This window comes from Telopea speciosissima, chromosome 3, assembly GCF_018873765.1.
Source record: "Telopea speciosissima isolate NSW1024214 ecotype Mountain lineage chromosome 3, Tspe_v1, whole genome shotgun sequence".
Lineage (NCBI taxonomy): Eukaryota > Viridiplantae > Streptophyta > Magnoliopsida > Proteales > Proteaceae > Telopea > Telopea speciosissima.
The window spans coordinates 869,520-889,929 of NC_057918.1; the positions used below are offsets into that span (position 1 = coordinate 869,520).

Here is a 20,410-nt window from a genome sequence, read left to right on the forward strand (position 1 = left end):
GATCAATTAGGTCAAATGGCTCGAATCCAGTCTAGGATTTTGACCAATGTTTTGGAATTATTTATTTTTTTAATCGATATTGGTCGATTTAGGACCAATCAAGCAAAACCCAGTTTCTGGTCACATTTGACCAATTTGGACCTATTTTGATTGAATTGGATTGGTATGGACCTTGACCGATCCCAAAATTACGAACCATAACTCTAAAGTAAAGGAACTCGGCTCTGTGCTTGCCCCCCATTGCAAATTTGCAATGGATGTTTGCAATGGAGCTCCTCAAATGATATATCAAAAAAGGGAAAGAGATCACTGTCTAGTCACGAAACTCCTACACCAACATGAGGCCCATGAAAACGTGCACAAGTGCATATACATGGATGGAAGTTTTTTATTTTAGAGGGAGTGAGGTGATAATTTTACGAGTTCATGGGTCTAGGCGCAGAGGCTACACAATCAGGAAACGTTCTTTTCCCATAAAAAAAAAAAAAATCTTTTTTCATTTTGGCTTTTCAACAAAGTGCAAAATCATCCAAGAGAAGCAAGACCTTGACACAATGGTAAGGTTATTCCATTGCAACTTACTGGTGATTTGAGTCAGGAAACAATCTCCTCGTGAGACGGGGGTTAATCCAAACCCCACAATGGCTAGAGCCACGTACACTTACAAATTCATTTAATAGGAAAACTAATTAAAATTTGGGAAAGTGTTCTCTGTTGGGGGTGTAGGATGCACCAGACACATGGGGATGGGGGAAATGACCATTCCATCCTACACCATGTATCTACGCACAGAAAGAGATGGAGCTGCAGAGTTGGAGAGATTTTTTCTTTCTTTGGGTTTGGAAGGGGGGGGGGGGTGAGTGGAGAAGGAAGTGAAGATTACTGGCCGTGTAGGGTAAAAGAGGAGTTGGCCCTTCTTAACTCCAGCCAAGAGTTGTTGGGAACGTGTAGGGATCATCCCACCGGTAGGGACGGTCATTCAAAACACTCAAAATAAACAGAGGCAGAAGATTATGGTTACCATTAAGTTTGCAATCACAAACCCTCTACATGATCTTAGCCCTTCCACAGAGTATTCTTCCCATCATGATAGCAACACGTTCTCATCAACGTTAACCACCACCAATATCTCCTCTCAAGTTTTCTCAAAGCCTTGGTTTTTCCTCACTCTCACACACAGGGAGAGGGAGAGGGAGATGACAAAAATCTCTGGAGAGAGAGAAAACAATTAGAATCATTGGAGATTATCTTGCTATTCAAATTCCCTTGCAACAATTTAAGAGATAATTAGAGGTGACATAGATTTCCATATTGGAGCCGATCACCCACCAACTCCTAAATTCGTGATCAGTTAAATCAAAACTGGACAAGCATTATAACATCTCAATGAAACCAGTCCACTTTCCGCTGGTTCTCTTACTGTCCTTAATGAATGAATGTTCTGCTTATCATAAAAAAACGAAAGAACCCACAAAATAGGTCAAGAATAGGAAAAAAACACATGGAACCCAAAGATTGCCACCTGCAGCACAGTGAAAAACAAAATAACTTTTTAACAACTATAACCCAAACATGCCATTTTTTAAAGGATTATATGGATATTTCAATAAATTTCCTGTACAGGGTTTCGCTATAAATCTGTAGCGAGAGTTCTTTCTCTGTATTGAAAATCTGAGAGAGGTGTGAGGAACGAACGACTGTAACCCAATTCTCCTTTGATGGTGAAACAGATCTCATGTCACCGTGGACGTAGGCAACCTGCTTACCGAACCATGTAAATCTTTGTGTGCATTGTGTGATTGTGTTTGCGATTTCCATTCTTCTTTGCATCATGTTAAGTTTAACATTGGCAAGCGTATGAAAACATTGACAAATATTGCACAATCACTACTGAGATTCCGTGATATATAGTCCCAGATTTCCAATAAATGTCCGCCAAATTCAGCTTAATTTAGAACTTCTGCCTTTGTAAATCATGGTCATGATGCAGTTTTTGTCTCAGCAACCCCAGCTGAATCTCTCTAATCGGCAATGCAGCTAACTCCAAACAGATAACTTACCAGATAGATGGTGATTTGTGCATGCCCTCAATAATTGAACACCAAGGAAGCAGTCATGTGGCTGAGATTCAGGGCCACACAGACAGCTTTATTTCAATGGGCCATTGAAGAAACAGCAACAATAATAATAATCGGGGTTTCTTTTCCCAGCCACAAATATCTGAAAAGAGTCGGCTTAGTTGGAGCCCATATTTTACACATGCACCAATAATATATCCACATCACCATCTACTGACTCAGACAGAGTGCAACTCAGGCAGGATGGACCAGGTTTCTGAAAACCTAGGCCCAGCCAAATGTCATTTTATCTTCAGCACTAGCCTACTAGCTAGCCTGGCTGGCCTGATCTTGGGCTGGGAAGTTCCAACACTAGCCCAGTACATCCAGTTTCAGTCCAACCCCAGCCCAGCCCAGAGGTATAGTTTGTGCAATTTGTCCCGAATCTGCAAACCAAAGAAAAGGTTTGAGTTGCACGCATTTCTAATTATATCATTGTTCACACACATACACACGCAGAACTAACTAGAGGTATATTGTTTGGTTTCTGATAAGAAAGTAGAGGTTCTTACTGTTTCCACTAATCAAAAGTTAAGGTTCCTACATATGATGGTGTTGGTCTGAATTCTGGATTTTTGATCTACATGAAAAATAATTTTGCACAAGATTGTGTGTGGACTTCGGTAATGCAGTGAAAACTGCAAGTAAAGACTCCAGCAACCCCATTAGGCAAGAAATAAAGGAATCAAAGACCATACCCTGATGGTGGTATGTTATCAGAATTATTGACGCCATGATCTTGTCATTATCTTGTCATTAGTTTCACAGCACCTGAGTTTCCAAAGTACAAACAAAATAATTAGCTTTTACACAGTCACCAACTGTTTTAGTTTCTCTACGACATGCTTCATAGATGGCCGTATGGAAAGTGACTCCATTGTGCAGGTTGATGCTAGCTTTAATAAACCCAACAAATTCTCCTTGGGCCCTGCATCCCACAGCTCTGGGAAGAACAGCTCAGATGATCGCCCTTCCTTGATTAGAAACTTGCTCCATGTAACTATATTGAACCCATTGCCATACTCAGAGAATGATGGATCAAGAGACCTCTTCCCAGACATCAATTCTAAGAGCACCACACCAAAGCTATAAACATCTGCTTTCTCAGACACCCTGCAAGTCGTTGCATATTCTGGAGCAACATACCCAAACGTGCCAGCCACATCTGTAGTGGCATGGGTTTCAAATACTTCGAGAAGCCTTGCCAATCCAAAATCTGATAAGTAGGCATTAAGTTCCTCATCCAGCAAGATGTTGCTAGGCTTAATGTCCCGATGAATTATTCGAGGGACACAAGAATAATGAAGAAAAGCCAGTGCCTGTGCTATGTTTAGAGCTATCTTGTAGATGACAGGCCATTGCGCATTTATGCCTAGTTTTTCATGTATGAAAGTTTCAAGATTTCCACCCGACAGATAGTTGTAAATTAGGAACATCTCAGTTTCTCCCATATGGTATCCAATAAGAGTAACAAGGTTCTTGTATCGTATCCTTCCTAAAGTTCTTATCTCTGCATCAAACTGCTGAATGCCTTGGAATCTACCTACATAGAGCCTCTTCACGGCTACTAAGAAACCCGGAACCAGCTCTGCCTTGTAAGTTGCTCCGAAGCCACCCATGCCAATCAAGTTCCGAATACTGAAATTACCAGTTGCTCTAACCACATTATCATAATTCAACTCGGATGGAGCATCAGTAAATGTCACAATTACTTTCCTCCTTAGGCTGGGGAGTCTACTGAACTTTCTCCTTCCAAATGCCAGGAATAGAACTATAGCTAGGAGAATAAAGACTACAACTGATGCGGAAGCCACCATTGCAGTAATCAATGACTTCAGTACACTCTTCCTACCACGCGAGTTTTGCACTTCAAGTGGCAATTGAAACCCAGCTGGGGATGCTGAGTGTGGATCTAGGCACGGCTGCAGGAATGCATTTCCTTTGAAGCAATCACAATCAATCAAGGACCGAAGATAGGGTATATAACCAGAAAGATTGTTGAAAGAAACATTCACTACAACCAAACTTCTGAGATTTGACAGAGATGAAGGGATCTCCCCAGACAGCTCGTTGTGGTCAAGCAACAAAACCTTAAGGTTAGAAGCATCTGCCAAAGTTGCAGGGATAGATCCTGTTAGAGCATTTGCAGATAGATCCAAAACCATCAAAGAAGCCAAATGGCCAACCTGAGCAGGGATTTCTCCGGTTAAAAGGTTCCCACCCAGAAGAACCCATTTCAGATCTTTTAATTTCCCCAACTGATTAGGCACAGACCCATTGAACCTGTTTCCTCTCAAGTCAAGGCGTTGAAGCAACTGGGAATTGCCGATTCCAGAAGGGATTGACCCCCCAATCTGATTGTGAGCTGCATCAAAACCAATGAGCTGCGAACAGCTGAGAAGCAGACCTTGGGAAATTCCACCTGATAAATGGTTGACACTTAAATTAACAGTGAAGGTACGCAGATTTTTGCAATCTGAGAAAATCTTATCTGGAAGAGACCCACTGAACCGATTATTGTTCAGTAACAAGTAGTATGAGGTTCTATGCTCAGCAGGTCGTAACTCAGGCAGTAACTCGTTTTTGAGTGAAAATAGTGGCAACGAACCAGAGAATCTATTCCAGCTGAAGTCATGTAGGACTACAGAATCCTCCCTAAACATTGATTCAAACAGTTTATGCATCGGATAGTTTAAGACATTATTATCTTGGCTATCTGAGTTCACACTACTAAGACAACTACCATTTGCAAATGCCGGCAATGAACCAGATAAAGAATTGCGGCTGATGTTAAAATAAACCATACACGGAACCGGCAGTTGTGAAGGAAGGAAGCCCTGCAAAACATTTGAACTCAAATCCAGAAAGGAGAGACGTTTACACTGCCCTATTGCTCCAGACAGCGGGCCGGTTATATAATTCTGCCCCAAATTGACCACTCGCAGTTTGCAAGAATCATTCCAACTAGTTGGCAATCTACCAACGAGGTTAGCTCTAGGAGCCCAGAGAATCTCTAGGTTCGGAAGCAAGAATATTTCAGAAGGAATCCCTCCCATAAAAGCATTGAATTCTAAAACTTTATCATTGATGGATATGGGATCGATCAAATTCGTCAATACGACGACAGAGAGTTTCCGGCATTTAGCTAGCTCTCTCGGAATCCTATCACTGAGACTGTTCCTAGAAACATCTAGAATACGAAGTTGTAAGATTTTACCGATCTCAGTCGGAATCCGACCTTCGAGGATGTTTCCGTCAAGCAGAAGAGACCTCAAATTGGAGCAGTTCCCGATCTCTGGTGGAATCTTATCCACCAAACGATTACCAGAAAGCTTCAAATGGCTAAGAGACTCGCATCCACTAGAAGGATCGATCTTGATTGCACCGGTGAGCCGATTATAAGACAAATCAATAGCTCTGAGACGGGAGGAACCGATCAATTTCTCCGGAATAGATCCAGAAAAAGAGTTAAAAGACAAATTAAGAAGTCTAAGAGAAGAGAGATATCTCCTCTGGTCAGGAATCCGTCCGGAGAAGTTGTTTCCTTGAAGCTCGAGTATCTTCAGTGAACGAAGCGCTCCGACCTCCGACGGGATCGCTCCATAGAACAGATTATAAGGAAGCGAGAGAACCCGAAGTTGAGTTAGATTCCCGACGGAAGCAGGCAGAGTTCCGAATAGAAATAGTGGAGGCAGTTGTGAGGTAGAATTGGAGCTTGAGAGAGGCCAGTGTGGAAGCAGAGTCCCCGTTATATTAAGAGATATAACAGCGCCAGTTAATGGATCGCAAGTGACTCCATACCAGTGACAATAATACTTCTCAGCCGGATTCCAGTCGGAAAGAAGATTCGGCGGAAAGGAAGCAATGGAACTCTTGAAGCTGAGAAGCGACATTACATCACTAGCAACAGAGTCATAGCTAAAGGCACCTGGAAATGGAAAGCAGAACCCAAGTAAGAGAACGAGATACACTAAAACCACCACCATTGCCATTGTTCAAAATCAAATCAAATCACATCATATGAATGGTTTTGAGATTCAATTTGCGTCGTCTTCCAAATAAATAACCAAAATTTGGCCGGAAAACAACACTTAAAATAAAATAAAAGGCCGGGTTCTCGAGTACGAGTCTACGAGGTGGGAATATAAAAGCAAAGGAAGTCAGGGCATTCTGATTTCTGACTCACTGAAATGCAGCTACCATAGAAAGGAAGGACGTTACAAAATTCACCATTCCTATAGACCTTCTGTTAGAAACAGCAGGAGCGGTTTCTACCCTTTTCTTTTTTCTTTCTTTCGTTCTTTCAAATAAGGAGCGAAACAACAAAAACACGTGAAGACTGAAGTCTTTTCGGTCAAATATCCGTTTTGTTTGTTTGTAATTTTTGTCATTTTCTATCTTCTTCTTTTTCTTTTCTTTTTTTAAATTTATTTTTTTATTACACCTCTTCCTCTTTGAAACTTTGAAGACTCTTTGCAAAGGGCAATCTCCCATTTTTTTAATCTACAAAAAGGTCAAAAAGTCCTCACGCTGGCCGTGTGGGAATGCTTTCCTACGTCGAGAATGGTTCAGGTTCTCCAACCATTATCGTACGCTAGATCCCGCACAGATGGAATTCAAATGAGTCATGTGTACGAGAACTTGATCCACCCTCTTCTACGTCCTCTCACATTTTGAACATGTATGTCCATATCATGGTTTGAGGAATCACTATTGGATTGTTTGATTCGGGTGACTTGTATATAAATTGAGAGTGAACAATCAATTTAAACCAAGGGTAAAAAAATGTGCAAATTTTGATTTTTTATTTTTTATTTATTTTTTGGGTAGAGAAAAACAGGGGTAAATTCGTCTGATTCGATTTGATTCAGGATGGTCGGTATCTGCCCAGACCAATCCCGATTCTAGTAGTGATTACTAAAACTGTGTCCGCACTAACATTCTCTCTCCTCTCTAACCATACTCTGCTCTTATTGACGAAATCGTTTCTTATGCAATGATTGTTGTGGGGTGGGAAATTCCCTGATCCTGACACTGATTACTAAAATCGTGGCGATAGAAGGATTCGATTCCTCTACCAACACAGTCAACTTCATTCGTTAGAATAGCCTCCATTGAGTCTCTCCACCTATCCCAATAGGAATGTATTTAAGTAACTGTCGCTCTGTCAGACCATAATTAAAACGGAATTTTTGTTTTTTTTCTAGACAAATACGATATTGAGATCTTTTCCCAGAACAAGATTGGACTATTGTGTCAAACTTCTTAATAGCAATATCTATCCATGCTAGCACTTTCTCTAAAACCATAATCTGCATTTATTGACAAAACCATTTCCCATGTCATGTGATGTACATAAAAATAATTACACGATAGGCGAACGACACGTCGAGGAAAACAAATCAACACGAGAGTTAGGGCCTAGCTGGAAGGGAGCAACAAAGACGGTTTCTTGGGTGTCACGACCCCTAACCAACTCGAACCTCGTCCAACAACTAATTCCAACAATTGACGCTTCATTACAGGGAATATTGCTCGAATCGAAGGGACACAATCTCCACTTTGCCATGTGCAAGAAACACACGTCTGAGGAAAGACACTAACTGCTAGGGAGACTCAACAGTTTCGATAATCGCCCCTCCTTTATATAGTAAATGAGGGATCTAAGTACGACCCATTTAGAGTAAGACTCTAACTTATTGCTCTCTCTGTACTCCCTCTATTATTGTTTGTTCTGTTGGACTAACTTAAGCATCGGAGGGTCCCCCTTGAAGTCTGCTTCGGGTCTTTCTTGTGTTACTCACCTATTGCAGGTCTTCACATCATCAACCCAGATTCCAACGACAACAACATGATTAGTATGACATGGGAAACTCCCTCCATGGGAAACCCTTACCCTTAAAAATAAGGTGTTAAAAGAAAATGGTGGCAACATGAGTGAATTTCCAAGTTTAACAATATTCTCTATTTAATATCTATCGCATGAGAATCCACTTAGTCCTCATATTTGGTGCACAAATAGATCCTACCATCCTTTATTTTCCTATAAAATTTCATTATCGTCATATAAAATCAGATGATCAAACTGTCCAATGGAATGTATCTTGGCCTTCTCTCATCAGTAGATCCAAAAGTAAAGTAGAGTAAATTGATTAAATTTTTTTTTGATAAATCATTGATTCGTCTGCTATCTATAACATTTACTAGCTACTTTATTTTTACTAGATCGAAAATTTATGATGTTCAAAAATTTATAGATCTAATGTCACATTGATTAATTTTAGAAGCTTCAAGTGTGGGTGAAGGAAAACTTGATCCTATGACTAATGAAAGAAACTTTCAAATGTGGGGAGCAGGCTTAATTTTATCCAGCAGCCTTATAATTAAAGTGGTACCTCATTTAGGCTTCATCTTATTATAAATATCCTATAAAAAAAATTGAATTGTTATGTACTTATGTGCAAAGAAAATTGAAGGGAAGTAAATTTCTTTTTTTAAATTAGAAGTTTTTATTATTATAATTTTGTTACCAACTTATTATCAGCTTTAGTAAATAAGCTTTTCAAAAGATTTCTTTACATCAACATATTTTCTTAATTGAATCCAATGAAGTAAAGTTTAATCACTTAATTTATTAATTTTTTGAATTTGTTACACAATCATTTTTGGTGATTAGAAAATTTCTTATTTGTTTGTTATGGTTATTTCATTTCTCTTCCCTCAATTTTATTTCCAACCAAATGAATCATTAATGCTATTACCATGTGTTAAAAAACTTTTGAACTGGATGATCTAATTGTGATAAGATTGTTTAGATTGCATACCTTTAAATGTGAATGAACCATGAAGTAATGAACAACTAAAAAAAGGAATATATTCTTGTTTATACTTCTATTCTGATCATTTTGACGGTTTAGGCGATCAAACGGTTCAACCCGTCGGCCCTCTTGGTTCAATGCTTCATCTATATCTGGTTTTAGGAACATTGATTCTCGATCGAGTATCCACTAATAGCTTATGTGGGACAAAAATTTCTAACATGAACAGGTTTTGGTCCTTTGGAACCTTATTTTATTCTCTACGATAGTTTATCACATGTTAAGCCAACTCTGTTCTTCTGTTTTCTATTTTGGAGAGAAGAGGCAGCTAAGTTGTTATGTTCGAGTTTAGGGTTGTTAATTACTTGTAATAAACTTAGGCTCAGCCATTTTGTCATATGCATATTATAATGTGTTTGGTTAGGGAATAATTTTTGTCCAAATTAAGCATTGAAAGTGGTAAAATTGTGACTTTGAAGTTTCATGAAATTGGAAAAATATCATTTCAATATAATGAAATTATATTAGGTTACAAACTTACAAACCTTTGTGAATTTTATTAACAGTCTTTTGAAAATAAAAATATTTTTAATATACTTTCAAATATTCGGCTTTTTTTTTTGTTAGAAAGAAAGCTATTCATTCATGCGTGCCCAATGCCAAGCAAAAGAAATCAAAATACATAAAAGAGATAGAGAGCATGATAAACACAAGGCATGGATATACGGAATCCAAAATCAAGGAATGGAAATTGTCCCGGCCTCACATGCCATTGACTGGGTCATCCAAACTAGGGGATGGGTCACAACTACTTCTCTAGATAAAAAATTGTAAACACAACTAAAATTAAGTGCATGCACAAGCTTGTCAAAAGAGGGGGCCCCATATGCGCCGAACAGTCCAACTCCAAACCGCCCAACCTGTCACAATCTACTTTCAAATGGACTTGCTAGATTGACCAAGGTCTGCTGGATCGACGAGTGGAGCTTCGATCGACGACATGAAGGCCACCAGAAACGCTACCACAGCCTACTTTCGAACAGATCTGCAAGGATCTACTGGATCGGCGAGTGGAGCTTCGTCTGACGACAAGAAAAGGATGGTGAAAATTAAACAGCGACTGGAGCCTCGAAGCTGACGATAGTCTCGGTGCCACCAACACCTGAGTCGGTATCACCTGCAAACACACAAACAAAGAACAAAGAAAACCCTCCCTTGTTTGGGAGCCCCTCAGCACAATGGCTAAAAACCGTAATCAACCACAGAGCTGAGGCTGGATAGGGCAGAACAGTGAGCTTCAGAAGAGGGGAAGGGGAAGTGGAAAGAGAAGTTGTATGGCTAGCAGTAACAGCCATGGTGGGAGTAGGGCGGAAGGGGGACGAGCGCAGAGGACGGAGAACCAAAGCGGGCATGGAGGGCGGAAGGGGTGTGGGCGCAAAGGGCCAAATATTTGGTTTGGCTAAGACTATTTTGAGAGTTGACACATCAGTAAGACATGGATGAATATTCATAAATGGATCCAAATTCTTAGTCTAACTTGTACTAACATTATTTAGTCTCATTCGAAAATAAAAAATTATGTTCTACTAGAAGGGTAGAAAAGTAAAAGGGGAAAACAGTGTGCCACCCTCTATATACCTCTATCCCCACTCCATGTGAAAAGACCACCTCACCCCTCCTATTTGGCAAGGCCGTCCGCTTACTTGGAGGAGGCAGCATGCGTAAAATTACAAACTATTTGAGAGGTGTAAAGAAAATCCCTTTTCTTTCAAGTCAATAGGGTGCGGGTTGGGCATAAGGAACTAGGGAAGGAGCTTTTAAGCAAGCAAGCTTGTTTGTCCGGAATCCTATTTGTCTAGTAAGGTACTTCATTCCTGAGTCTATAATTTGGAAGCTTCACGTGACTCTCTCTCCACTAAAAATAATAGTATACTAGCTAGAACGATTATACAATAGAACTGAGCAGGTGATGAGGTTTTTCCCCCTTTTTCTAGGTAAAGCTATTTGTAACCGACGGGGTTACAACTTATTGTTGCAACCACTTTTGTTTTTCCTTTTATATCCTTTAATATATATCTTTCTCTTTTAAGTGACACTTTTTTTGTAATTTCACCCACTCGTTCATCTCCCCCGAGAATAGATCATCTGCACATATCAACAGGTGAACGTATATCTCAAAACCAATCATAATTTAATTTAGTTTCCATAAAAACCCTTCCTCCCCTTGTAAATGGCAAAAATAGGATAGGTGGTTGGCTCTCACATGTACGTTCACCTATTGATACGTGCAGAGGAACCGAACTCATTTTTCCCTCCCTATCCTCCTGTCTCTAGCTCTCCCTCTCCCCGCCTTCATCATATCTCTCACTCCCGCCTGCAACTCCCTCTGCTAACCCCTTCTACAATCTCTGGCACCACTCCCCTTTTGCACCCCTTCAGTCGTGAATCTCCTCCCACCTTCCTCTCTCTCTCTCTCTCTCTCTCTCTCTCTCTATATATATATATATATATCCCCACCCACCCCCTATGTAATGACCAAAACACTCTATGTTTTTGCTGGGTTGGATCCTCCAGCTTCCACCACGGTTGGAGGAGAACCAAATCCAATAAAATGTGGGAAAGAAAACACCACACGATCACGTAGCGCATGCTGCCCCTGTGCCCTGACACAAGAGCATATGTAATGACCATCTCGCCCCCTGGAACCCCAGAAATGACCAGGGATGCAACGGTCATTTTATGCACCCCATGTGTTAGGGTGCATGCAAGGGTTGCATGTCTGGCGCGCGTGATCGGATGATGTTCTTTCTCCCATACAACTTTGAGTAAGACTTCGGAATATTATGAATATTTTGGAAGAACTTAGATTTCAAATATTTGACACAAAATTTCAAAACCCACGATTTAAAATTGCAACATAATTTCATTGGGTTTGAGGAGTTGCAACCGACGACATCTCACATGGAAGGAGGTGCAACCATGGGTGGCTCCTTTTCCCCCGCTTGTGGTTTTAACCGGGAGCAACGACCCATGGGCTTTGCTCTGGGATCTGGGTGTTTCAGAGAGAGCTTGAATCATGGGGACTTGCTCTGTAATTGACAGCAACACATCGACAGTGGCAAGGCAATGAACGCACAGTAATTCCCAACCACCTTCTCTTGTTTGCCACCAAATATGTTCGGCATCTACACAAATTAAAGAGCTTTGCTTCTTGAAACCAGTACCAAAACCCTCATCATGACCCTTGAAAAGAAATTTCTATCACCAATTTGTTAAGTTGAAGAGCCGAAAAGTGAAGATCCTCCGTGATCACATGGTTGTTGCAGTTTGTTTCTATCAATTTCTCCAAAACTTGAGAAAAACTTGCCAGCCAACTCGCCATCCACTAGATTACATGATCTAGTAACAACTCTGCAACTGCAAACACCCCTTGTTTTGTTGGGCTGGATCCTCTAGCTAGCTCCCACCATGGCTGAAGGAGAGCTAAATTGCATTTTATTTATTTGCTCAAAGATGATGTCATTCTGCAAGCTTTAGTGAGCACGTAGCATCTTCAATTTGAGAGAGAGACAGAGATAGGCACGACACCTATGTGCGATAAACTAGTGGCTCACACAATGAGGGTGCAAGATGAGATATCATAGAGGAGAGGTGGGGATCATTTCAAAGGGGGAAGAGAGACAAACAAAGAGTGTGTCCAGCATTTTTCCTTTTAAAAATTTTTGACATGGTTTTGCCTAAGTAAATATTTATGTGATCATATCTGTTTACCATAAAACGTATTTAATTTTTTGGTTTTATTTTTTGATTGCAGAGCCTTGACTCATGACTAAATTCCGGGCCATTAGATATAGGAACTTTGTTTAGGTTAGCTTAGCAGTACAAGTGCAAGCACGAGAGCATATATGTCCTTTATCATGGACTTAGAGTGAGTGTGAGACCAATTTGAGCCACAAATCGAGCTGAATGTTTGTTCAGAACCTCTATTATATCAATAAAAATTTATATCATAAAATGGATTTAGAAATTAAAAAAACAAAACAGAACTATTAAAATTAGTAAAAGGAGAAAATTTCCTCTTCACTCGTGGTGAAGTGATTTTCTGTCAATGTCAATTAATGGGCATGGCTTTTTTTTTTTTTTTTTTGGACAAAATTCTCTAGGGCAAGTGTATCACCCATGGCCAAACAGAGGGGGTGCAAAATGACCGCTTTGCTCTTATGAAAGCGGAAATTTCACTCGATGATGCCAATTTACTTGTTCTCACTGGCCTCCACACCCATGTAGGTGTGACGCACCCCCATAAAGAATGCCAACCCTTTTTCTTCTTAGTATGAAGTTTTCGAAAGTTTATCACTCGGAAAGCTTTTCGGCCTCCCATCCCTTTCTTCAATTTTCACCATTTCTAGTTATATAATAAGGTTTAAAAATTTTAGAATCTCATGTATATGAGATTGACTTTCATTCAGTCTGAATGGGATTAGATTAAAATTGGCTGCAATCCTAAGAAATGAAACTAAAAAAAGGAGGATAGATTTCCAAAGATCATTGACTCTTTTTTTATTGTTGTTTTTATTCGAAAGTCTTGTAAATCTATTATTGGTAGAAAAGTTTTAATTAAGTTCATCGAAATTAATTAGTATGGAGGTGGGTAGATTCTGATTATAGTCGTCCAATATAAGTTCAATTTTCTTAAACCATGCCATTTTATTTCATTTTGAATCCCGCTGACGAGCTTATGACCTAATAATAGACTGTCATACTTTAGGAAAATTATAATATCTCACTCAAAAATAGGTTTTAGACTTTTAGTTTACCTAATTATCCATCCAATTTTAGATTAACCAAATTATAAAAAATAAACTTATTTACTCCCTAACCCCCCCCCCCATCTATGCTTTTAGACATTTTTGCCCCTTCTCCATGATCTCTGCCTCTTACTACCCTTGTACTAGATTTGAATGTGATAGTGGGTGGATTAATAATGCATTCAATTTATAGATCAATCTCCCATTCTCTGATTCTCCCCTGTCAGTCCGCAAGTCTTCTAAAATTACCTTAAAATGGGTCTTATTAGCAAACAAAAGCATAGGTCTAACAGTACTTCACATTCTTTTTCATCAGAAAACAGAGATCTTATTATATTCTCAGTCACTTCCAACCTTCAATATGTAGCACAACTGTCATGGTAGTCCATATAAGCTTTGAACCAATGCACACTTCTTCAACCTAGGGTGCCAAATCTCCTACAATTCTTTTACATCACTTTCTTCTATATTTCCACCACAGATTTAACTATTTTTCCTTTTATTCTTTACTAATGCCAAACAATAATTTCTTCTATTTTCAAGGTAAACCAAAGGTTACTACTACTGGTTTCCTGAAATGGGGCTGTCCCGACCTTTCTTCATATCATCCCATCCTCTTACCCACGGTTTCCCAGGTAGTGCCCTTGTCTCGGGCGCAGAATGGCTGTTAAGGTTGTTCATAACTTTGTCATGAACAGCACGAAATACCTGCATTAACAGTCGAATGATGTATAAGAAATAAATCACAAAGTAAAGGCCAAGCATCTAAATTGGCACTGGTCATTCATAATATTTCTCACCGGATTGCTGTTCACTGCCTCAGGTGGTTGCTCTTGTCCAGAAAGCCATTTCCATAGATCAGGGCTTTCCTGAGGAACAAGGTGAAAATGTATAAGATTAAAGAGAATAAAAGCTGTTGAAAGAACCAAATTTTTCATCATCAAGAAGAGACCTAGGCAACTTTCCTAGAGAATTTTGTTACCGCTAAACATTATTATCATTGTCACAAAATGAATCAATTTCCCAGGAAACCCAATGTCACACACACACAACTTTCTTATTTTTGGATGAATTCAGAACTGAAGTCGATGATTAGAAACCAGACCAGAATTCAGAACTGAAGTCAATGATTAGAAACCAGATCAGATTGACAGGCATAGCAAACATGGCTTCAAAATAGAACCAGCTCATACATCTTTTCTAAGTTCAGGTAATGAATAAGCCTGACATACATCATGATCAATGGAACTGTCAAACCCAGACAGCAAAACTAATAAACCTGGCCCAAAAAGATTTTTCTTGTTCTTCTTCTCTTTTTTTTTATCTTGCACTATGGCTCAGCAGATACACCCTGCTCAATTCGCCATCTGACCACACTAATACCCTGCTCCACTGATATGGACAGACTTAGCCTCTCCTTAATTGAGTTAAAGTCTGTCTCAAGCAAAGTTCTAAATCTGGCTTTGCAGCTTTCAAGCTTGACTTTCTTCTTTCTGGCGTGACTGCTTTCTTTCAATGAACTAAAACTCAGAACTCGACCAGGTTTCGACCTTGGGAAAAACCGAGTTGACTCGAGATATCTTGAGATCTTGGTCGAATTGGTGCAATTTTTTTTTTCAACTCGAAACCTGGTTTCGGTGGGTTTTAGACCTAGTTTGGATCTAAAACTTGGTACTTAGCCTATTTTAGGTCAAAGTCCAAATAGGAGTTTCACTTCGGACCCTAGGTTGGTAGGCGACGACGTACTAAAGTACCCTACTCTACACATAATTTAGCAATAGAAAGCAATCAAAACATTCAATTAACGTAAAACAATTTAAATAAGCCTTAGAAATGTTAAAGTGGACAATACATCAATCTGTTTAACAATGTTATAACTATCATCACATAAAATGTGACTGAATCACACATTCAGTCCTAACTTGTGCCACATAATCTTCCCATGTCATAGTATTGTTGTAGTGTTGCACATAGTTTGCCACAGCAATCATATAAGAGTTGTCATCAGCAGATACCAAATCCCCTATCCTAGGGTATAGAAGAGGCAGTTGCCATGAGGCGTGCGATCCACTGCTACTGTCATATTGGGGCATGTATGGGTGTGGCAGGTTTGGGAATTGGAATATGGGGCCCAAATCTTGCTTTGGTGTAGCTGAATGATGCCGGCAGCAGCTTCTCCGACGAAATCCAGCTCAAAAATGGTGAAAAACCAATGGCAGCAGCCTCTTGGTCGAGATAGCTCGAGTTATCTCGAGATTTGGCACTTTAATTACGTAAATTGGGTCGAGATCTGGGTCGACCCAAGATCTCGAGTCGACCCGAGATCTCGACGAGATATTGTAGTTTTTACTCACATGACATCTTGTCTCAACCTCCAGAAAAACCGAGATCTTGCGAGATTTAGTTCCTTGCTTTCTTTGCTAGATGGGATCGATCCCAGACCTAGCCGCTCCGCACCTTTGGTGGCATTGTTATCATATTCTAAGTAGAAGATCCCTAAGTGTAGAGGCTACAACATCCTCCCACGATATTTGATGAAAGAAAAGCTCTCCACTGCAGGTCCTGCAGATTTCAGACCTTACACTTCTATGAGGTTCAGTAGTTGAACCCTGGTGAATTTGAGGAAGTCTTTGGTGGTATTGCAAGCCTGCAGTCAGGTGGATTCCAAATTGGTTATCCTTCTTCTATCTTCTCCATTGCATAACAGGTCAAACTTCTAAACTTTACTACTCTCTGATTTCCAGTACTGCTAAACAACTTCAGCTTTAAGTTTCAGGTTAGTTCTAGCTTATGTTAATGAATTAATCCTTGATTAATCTCTACTGGAACTTGCCTATGATTTGCTAGAATAATTACTGGAATCAGTCTCTGTTTTCAAATTTTCATTCAGTTTTTTCCATCGATTTCCAGTTTCCTATCTGAACTCCAACTCTTCAAAATCTCAAATTTCTGACTAATTTCTGACTCGATTTTCTGGTTCTAAATTCTGATTACTGCTTAAATCAGTTACATCATTAAGTGAGTTCTGTTTTGGCCCTAACAGCCTATCAATTTCACTGTTGTTTGGGTTTCAAGTTTCATAATTCCAGTAGGAAACCTACATACCTATGAATCTGGCCATTAGATTACTGTCAAAACTTTATTGGATTATGCTCCCAACCTGATAGACCACTCGACTATAGTTGCTGAATCATCTGAATAGTCTTCTTTGAGTTATGTAATTTCTCCAATTCTGAACTGTTCCTAATCCCTGCGATTCTGGAATCCTTGAGGTTTTCTAAACCCTAACTTCCTTACGTGACTAGAAACGCATCAACTCAGGTCGCAAGATGGACAACTCACATTACTTTGCCCTTTTCCCTCTAATGTAGGATGAATTATGGGATTCCAACCAACAAAAGGGTGGCTGTTCTGCTGCCCATTCAGTAATGAAAGCCTAACTTAATAAAATCAATTGCGTGATAAAAGCGAGCAACCTTCGAGTCCTCATTCGGTCATTCAACAAGTTTAACTTCCATCTCCATTCTCTTGCTTCCTCTCGACTGTCAAATTGTTATTATTATTATTCTCATTAACTCTCTAGATGCGAAGGCTTTTCTGTGCCACTGACTACTGAGTTTGAGATATTCCTAACATAAGAAAATACTATGAGAGTCAATATAGATTTTATGGTAAGAAAAATTGGGAAACCAGCTTAAAATATGAAAGATACAAATCTTCAACAGAGATGATTTTGGTCTTTGAATTTCAATCAAATTTTTTAAATTGAGAGACAATAAGAATAAAATTTTATTTACTCCCCAACCCCCCCCCCTCCCCAAATCCATTTATTTTAGGTTATGATTTCTGTAAATCAAACATTGAATTAAGAATATAAAATTGGTTCTTAGTTCCTCTACACGACGTAGTCTGTTGCAATTGGGGTGTGAGGTGGAGGATGGGCAGAAAATCCTTTGTGAGAGATCACAATTAAACCCAGCTTCAAAAAGGGGAGTGCATAAGTGGGCTCCAAACAAGTACCGTTTGATAGGTATTCAGATTTATATAGCATAGCAGCATAATCTAAATTTCTTTAGGAGTGCAATATTTTCAGAACAATATCTATAAAAATAAAAAAAATAAAAAACCAATTCTCATCAGGTTCCAACTTCTAACTCATTAAAAGGAACTGAAACTACAAAAGAAGCAGGAAAAACAACATATAATCAAGAGTATCACAGATTTACCAGGTCGAGAACATCCACAAGCGCTTTGATTCGAGACTCATCCATTGAGGAGACATGCTGCTCTACCCAACTCCCCAAAACCAAATCCAATTCAAGAAACCCACGTTGTCTGCTTCGATACAACAATCTATGCAGAACAGAAAGAAAGCAACAAAACAAAACAAAAAAAAAAAAAAAATCATTAAGTAAACAGGTTAACGTTTACGAGAGGCAACCTTAGGCAATCCGGGAATAGACAGAAGAGAACCTGTTAAAGATACGCCTTTTGTTTTCTTCATTGGAAAGATCAATATCAAACGACTGGGTATCAGAAGAAAACCGAAAAGCCGAACCCAAGTGAGGTCTGTAAGGGTGGAGGAGAAATTAAAAGACAGGAAATAAACAGGACAGTGGCGTGGCCAAAGCTGTAGCATATAAAATTTAAAATTTCTGACCTCAGAGTACAGATTGGAATTGAAGCAAGATAATTCGGAACGGCCGTCGAGTTAAGGGTTTGTCGGAGGCAAAACAAAGCCCTTCTCACAGTGGTCGCCATGGTAGGAAATTGATGCACGATATTCTCTTTTTCTCTCTCGTAGAAGAGAAATGACCCCGGAAAAAAACAAAAAGAGAGGAGATCGAGCGTCGAAGGCCAAAAAGGGACAGAAACGGTGAGTCAAGAGAGAGATGTTGATGGGGAATTTGAGAGTTCTTCAAGCGAAGAATCTGTTAAATCAAACTTCTTCCTTTCCGCTCTAAGACAGTGAGTGAAGACACCGTTAACGAAGAAGCCTACTCGATGCTCAATTTGTGGACATGTTCAAATCCAACTCCTGATCAAATATAGAACTCTCTCTCTCTCTCTCTCTCTCTCTCTGCAAATAAGACTCCGCTAACGTCTCCGCACCAGAACTCCGTTAACCGACTCCCCTGTCTCTGAGCCCTGAGGATTCCAATAACACAATAACGGGGGTAGAGGAGAGAGAGATTTGTTTTGGTCGTCCCACTTCCACGTCTTCCACTTTTATCCTCAGAATAATAGTAGAATACCCGGTGGTAGGAAGTCTCAACATGGGGTTGGATTCCGATTGTAACTTAAAACTTACGTCCCACCTCTAATCCTCCTTTCATCTCATTTCTGTGGCCCAACTGCAAGGGATCATTATCTGCTCCAGGATCGCTCCCTGACCTGTTGAAGTCCTTCATTTTTTTGTTTTTGTAGATATTGGACCAAGCCAAAGATGTGTCTTTTAAAACATTTCCTCATCCTTTTTTTGGTAGCTGGCTAAAGTCTTTTGTGAAGTTTACCAATAGCACCACTGTCTACTTGATCCCTGTACGAACTTGCAATCTTGTTATTCTTAAATATATATATTTTCTTCTGTTTTCATCAAAAAAAAAAAAAAAAATTTGTATCTGCTCCATTTCCTTGTCCGATTCATTTCTCCAAGTTCCTCTAATAGGGGATGAAAATGATCACCCTACCCTTGTCCGAATACTGCCTAGATGAGGTTCACCCTAGATCTTTCTCCCCTCAATTTACATGCCCTTCAATTTTCTCAATTCCATCTAATAGGAAGCAGAAATGACCATCCTACCCCTTCCCGAATTCACTGCCTAGGTGAAGTCCACCTCCCTCTATTAGAGGGAATTGAAGAAATTGAGGTGATAATTTTTCGGTCCAACCCCTATTCGAAGGATTTGGAGAAATAGACCAGACAGAAAATAGAATAAATAATTTTCCAACTCGAACTCTAACGAGGGATTAACAAACAGAAAAACTCTAAAAAGTAATGATATTTTCTCATATCCAAAAAATCTCCAAATTCCATGCATTTTCTTGTAACTTGAGATTTCGTCGATTTTTAACCCTTTATAATTTTAGTTCATGAAAATAACATTAAAAAAAAATTATTCCTCTCCATGCAAATGAAAGACGCAATGGGAACTTTATCCTCTCAAGTGCGATTCACCCAACACTTGAAAAGATAAAAAGACACTATTGCCCATGTTTTTATAGTTGGATTCTTATTTTTTTTGGTAAATGGAGATCCACAGTTGAGAGGTTGAAAATCCTTATCACCTCCAATTCCTCTAATAGGGGGGAGTGGACCCTACCTTGAGCAGTATTTTCGAGCAGGGGGTAGGGTGATTATTGCCACCCCCATGTGAGGAATTGGAGAGGACAGCGAATTGAAGAGTATAACAATTCATGAAAATCCAAAACAATAAGCTAAAAAAATTTGCATGTAAAGATCTGGATTCGGATCCTCTCCAATGAGGAGATCCACCAATAAAGCATCCAACAACTGAATTGGCCGACACACATCCCAACACACACTCGATCAACGCATCCAACCAGCACAGCAATTGGATGCTCATTGGTAGATACCAAATCAGTACCGATCTGAATCGCCCTGAAGCAGTCGAAATTGGTCCTGCTTTTTTATAAAAATCAGTTT

The 20,410-nt window shown here is 39.5% G+C and overlaps 2 protein-coding genes across 2 annotated transcripts; both read right to left on the reverse strand.

Moving 5' to 3' along the window:
- Window positions 1–2,857: 2,857 nt before the first annotated feature.
- On the reverse strand, window positions 2,858–6,093 carry LOC122657097 (LRR receptor-like serine/threonine-protein kinase RPK2). The gene has a single exon (XM_043851869.1). It carries the CDS (start codon window positions 6,008–6,010, stop codon window positions 2,924–2,926), a length of 3,087 nt encoding a protein of 1,028 aa, XP_043707804.1. The 5' UTR covers window positions 6,011–6,093; the 3' UTR covers window positions 2,858–2,923.
- Window positions 6,094–14,282: 8,189 nt separating this feature from the next.
- LOC122653953 (succinate dehydrogenase assembly factor 2, mitochondrial) lies at window positions 14,283–18,512 on the reverse strand. The gene is made up of 5 exons (XM_043847917.1): window positions 18,404–18,512; window positions 18,217–18,312; window positions 17,970–18,096; window positions 14,544–14,612; window positions 14,283–14,451 (listed from the first exon to the last, which is right to left on the reverse strand). The coding sequence occupies exons 1-5, from the start codon at window positions 18,502–18,504 to the stop codon at window positions 14,305–14,307; spliced, it is 540 nt and encodes a 179-aa protein (XP_043703852.1). The 5' UTR covers window positions 18,505–18,512; the 3' UTR covers window positions 14,283–14,304.
- Window positions 18,513–20,410: the final 1,898 nt, after the last annotated feature.

Coding starts and splice junctions, on each gene's coding strand:
- LOC122653953 (XM_043847917.1), bottom strand. CDS start 18,504: ATGGCGACCACTGTGAGAAGGGCTTTGTTTTGCCTCCGACAAACCCTT. Junction 14,613..17,969: donor TTGTGGATGTTCTCGACCTG/GTAAATCTGTGA, acceptor CTTGTTCCTCAG/GAAAGCCCTGATCTATGGAA. Junction 14,452..14,543: donor AGGCAGTGAACAGCAATCCG/GTGAGAAATATT, acceptor CTGTTAATGCAG/GTATTTCGTGCTGTTCATGA.
- LOC122657097 (XM_043851869.1), bottom strand. CDS start 6,010: ATGTCGCTTCTCAGCTTCAAGAGTTCCATTGCTTCCTTTCCGCCGAAT.